This window comes from the organism of the source record quoted next, unplaced genomic scaffold (genome assembly GCF_019419815.1).
Source record: "Pyrus x bretschneideri cultivar Hongxiangsu unplaced genomic scaffold, Pyrus_bretschneideri_v1 Contig10, whole genome shotgun sequence".
In the NCBI taxonomy this organism is placed as follows: Eukaryota; Viridiplantae; Streptophyta; class Magnoliopsida; order Rosales; family Rosaceae; genus Pyrus; species Pyrus x bretschneideri.
This window is the reverse complement of record NW_025999391.1, coordinates 2462090-2464994: the sequence shown is the minus strand read 5'-3', so window position 1 is coordinate 2464994 and position 2905 is coordinate 2462090. Positions and strand designations below refer to the sequence as shown.

The following is a 2905-nucleotide window of genomic DNA, read 5'->3' as shown; positions in this document are numbered from 1 at the left end:
TGACTTGGAGATATGAGTTATGATCGAGTTAAATTAATTGGGTAATGAGTTGGAGCTTGTGTTGGTGTTGGGGAACATTGCATGAACACCGCTGATAGTGTCTTAGATCGAAATCGAAATCATGCTGTAGCTCGTTGACATGTGATAGGATAAGATGCTTTATGTCTCCCTACCCTTTTGAGTCTTTGTATGCCCCATTATATATGTATAGTAGGTGTCGAAGGAAAGCATAAGCAAATTTCAAACTGCTAAACTGAACTTCAAGTTTTCAAAGCCATCTCTCTCTCTCTCTCTCTCTCTCTCTCTCTCGCTAGCAAAGGAAAAAAAAAATGGCTTCAGCCTCATCTTTAAACTCTAAATCCAACTACCATATTCGTTCGATCAGCTTGCCTTCAAAACCACACCCGCTATTTCAACAATGTGAAGATCATTTGTTGAGAATAGCAGCTTCTGATGTCTCCTCTTCGTTTTCATCATCATCGATAAGCCACAGATTGAGTAGCCTTTTGGATTTGCACAACTGTGTGAATGAGTTGTTTCAGTTGCCCCTCACCCAAGAAGCTTTTGTCCGGGAGCAAAATGAGAAATGGGTGGATGAGCTTTTGGATGGTTCTCTTAGGCTCTTGGATGTGTGTACAGCAGCCAAAGATGCCTTGATACACACAAAGGAATGCGTACGTGAAATTCAATCGATCATGCGCAGAAGAAGGGGAGGCATAAGCGGGTTCACTAACGAGGTTAGGAAATACTCAGCCTCAAGGAAGGTGGTCAAGAAGGCTATCTGCAAGGCCCTGGGGACTTTGAGGAGTTCTCAGAAGAAAGGCACCTTCTCTTCCACGAACAAAGACAATGTAGCCGTGGCCTTAATTGGCGCGTTGAGAGAGGTTGAAGCAGTCACTCTCACAGTGTTCGAGTCCCTTTTGTCCTTCATCTCCGGAGCAAAGTCACAATCAAAGATGAGTGGCTGGTCTTTCGTTTCAAAGCTTATGCTTACCAAAAAGGTTGCTTGTGATGAAGAAGATCAAGCCGATTTAAATGAGTTTGCTGATGTAGATGCTGCACTGAACTCCCTTTTATGTCAAGAGGCAGGCAAATCTGACAACGTGGTCGACAGTGAGAATGTGCAAAGAGAGCTGCAACAATTGGAACTGTGCAGTCAGGATCTTGAAGAAGGACTCGAAGGTCTGTTCAGGCGATTAATCAAAAATAGAGTTTCCCTTCTTAATACTCTCAGCAACTAATTGTAAAACTTTGGCTGCACTATCATGAATATCCAGATTTTTGTTGCCCTAGAAGCTAGATCCTTGTACATGAATGAAATATACATGTATTGTCATTTCTAATACAAAATGATATACTCTTTTGCTTAAATTTCCACTGCTCTTGTTCTCTCTTTAAAAGCATTATTTTTTGGATCATGAGTTCATGCAAGCTCTAAAATTAACATTAATCTTCGGTTTGCCTTCTCAATTTTTCAATTACGGTGCTGTGCATGGTATCAATGTAGTAAAATTGATTTAGAAAAGAACGTCCTTTTAGTCCAATTAAAAGATGAAAATAATTAACTGTAGGTCTATCAAAAGCTTTGTTAACTAATGCTATCATTATCCCCGGCAACAGAAGCTCTCGTAACTACAATTAAGTCAATTATGTTCTTTCATTTAGCTTATGAGAGAGTTAGAGTTTTAGGAGATTTCGAGATTTCGATTGAGATCATATGGGATTTCTTTAAGCAAATTATATGAAGTTTCAAGGCTGTCAAGATTCCAAACTTGTCTCAAGGGAGATAATAGGTAATAATAAACAGTCAACTAATGCTATTATTCATCTCACATAATTTAAGCACCAAGCGTATCCTAGCTGTCTTTCAGTTAGAAGGACAACAGGATAATTTGGCATGCTAGCTCAGCATCTAAAGAGGGCCTTGCATGAAATTAGAGACGCCGATGCAGGCAAACATATCAAGTGTCACTGTGTATTTGAACTTTTTCAAATAGCATCGTCGCATGATAATTTGGGACACCAAAACTTTGGTGTCAGTGCATCATGTAAGTTTTTTTCCTGCCTCTAAATGTTTTTTTTATTAACAAAATAGAAACTTAAAAAACGTTTCAAGAAAAATAATAGTGACTAATTAAAAAGAGGTGTCAAGATATGATGTTGCTACCTTCTTGAAATACAATCATTTTGAAATCCATAAAATCCACGTGATTTTTCATCAGTCAAAGTTTTTCTTGCATGTATTCTTGGTTGAATGTGGAACTTATTTAAATTGCTTGTTGGTGAAATGTGAATAAAATTTGCCCAAGTTGTGGGGTTCTTTGGCTAGTTGGTGCATACAGTAAACACAACCAGATATGAAGATTGCAGGAACTTCACATCGACGCTCTAGGAAGTTTTCTGTGACAAGTAGTGAATAATGACATCTTAATATAAATTAATTGATTATCGACACGAAAGTTCACCTCAGCCGTATTTATAGATCTAATATCATGGATTGCAGCGCAAATAACACTGAAACATATTTTTTTACACGTGCAGACGAGTAACACACTGTTATTTCTGCTGCATGAAATAGAAGAGACAAAAGAAAATGTATAAATATATACATGGGGGAAGGCGCTAAAGAATACGTATCGCCTTTCGTGGATATGAGGAAACGGTTTTAATCCACTCGTGCCCTTGTTTATTTTATCAGCATTGTTTAAAATATAATATGGTATGGACGACTCAGATGCTTAGCGATATGATTTTACATGTAAAAATAATTGGTTATGAGTTAAGATGCTAGGGATGGGGAGACATTGCTGAGATATCAATTTCAAATCAAAACCATTTTGTATGGGAGAAGGTTTGAGAGATTCTCTTTGTTCCCCCGGGAGTCTTCTCTGTAGATTATGCAGAT

At 38.0% G+C, this 2905-nt stretch overlaps 1 protein-coding gene across 1 annotated transcript; it reads left to right on the top strand.

The window, feature by feature from the left end:
• The first annotated feature begins 253 nt into the window (after positions 1 to 253).
• LOC125480734 lies at positions 254 to 1294 on the top strand. The gene has a single exon (XM_048591831.1). The coding sequence runs from the start codon at positions 330 to 332 to the stop codon at positions 1239 to 1241; it is 912 nt and encodes a 303-aa protein (XP_048447788.1). The 5' UTR covers positions 254 to 329; the 3' UTR covers positions 1242 to 1294.
• Positions 1295 to 2905: the final 1611 nt, after the last annotated feature.

What these genes read in the sequence shown, in the direction of transcription:
- LOC125480734 (XM_048591831.1), top strand. Translation starts at nt 330, where the DNA reads ATGGCTTCAGCCTCATCTTTAAACTCTAAATCCAACTACCATATTCGT.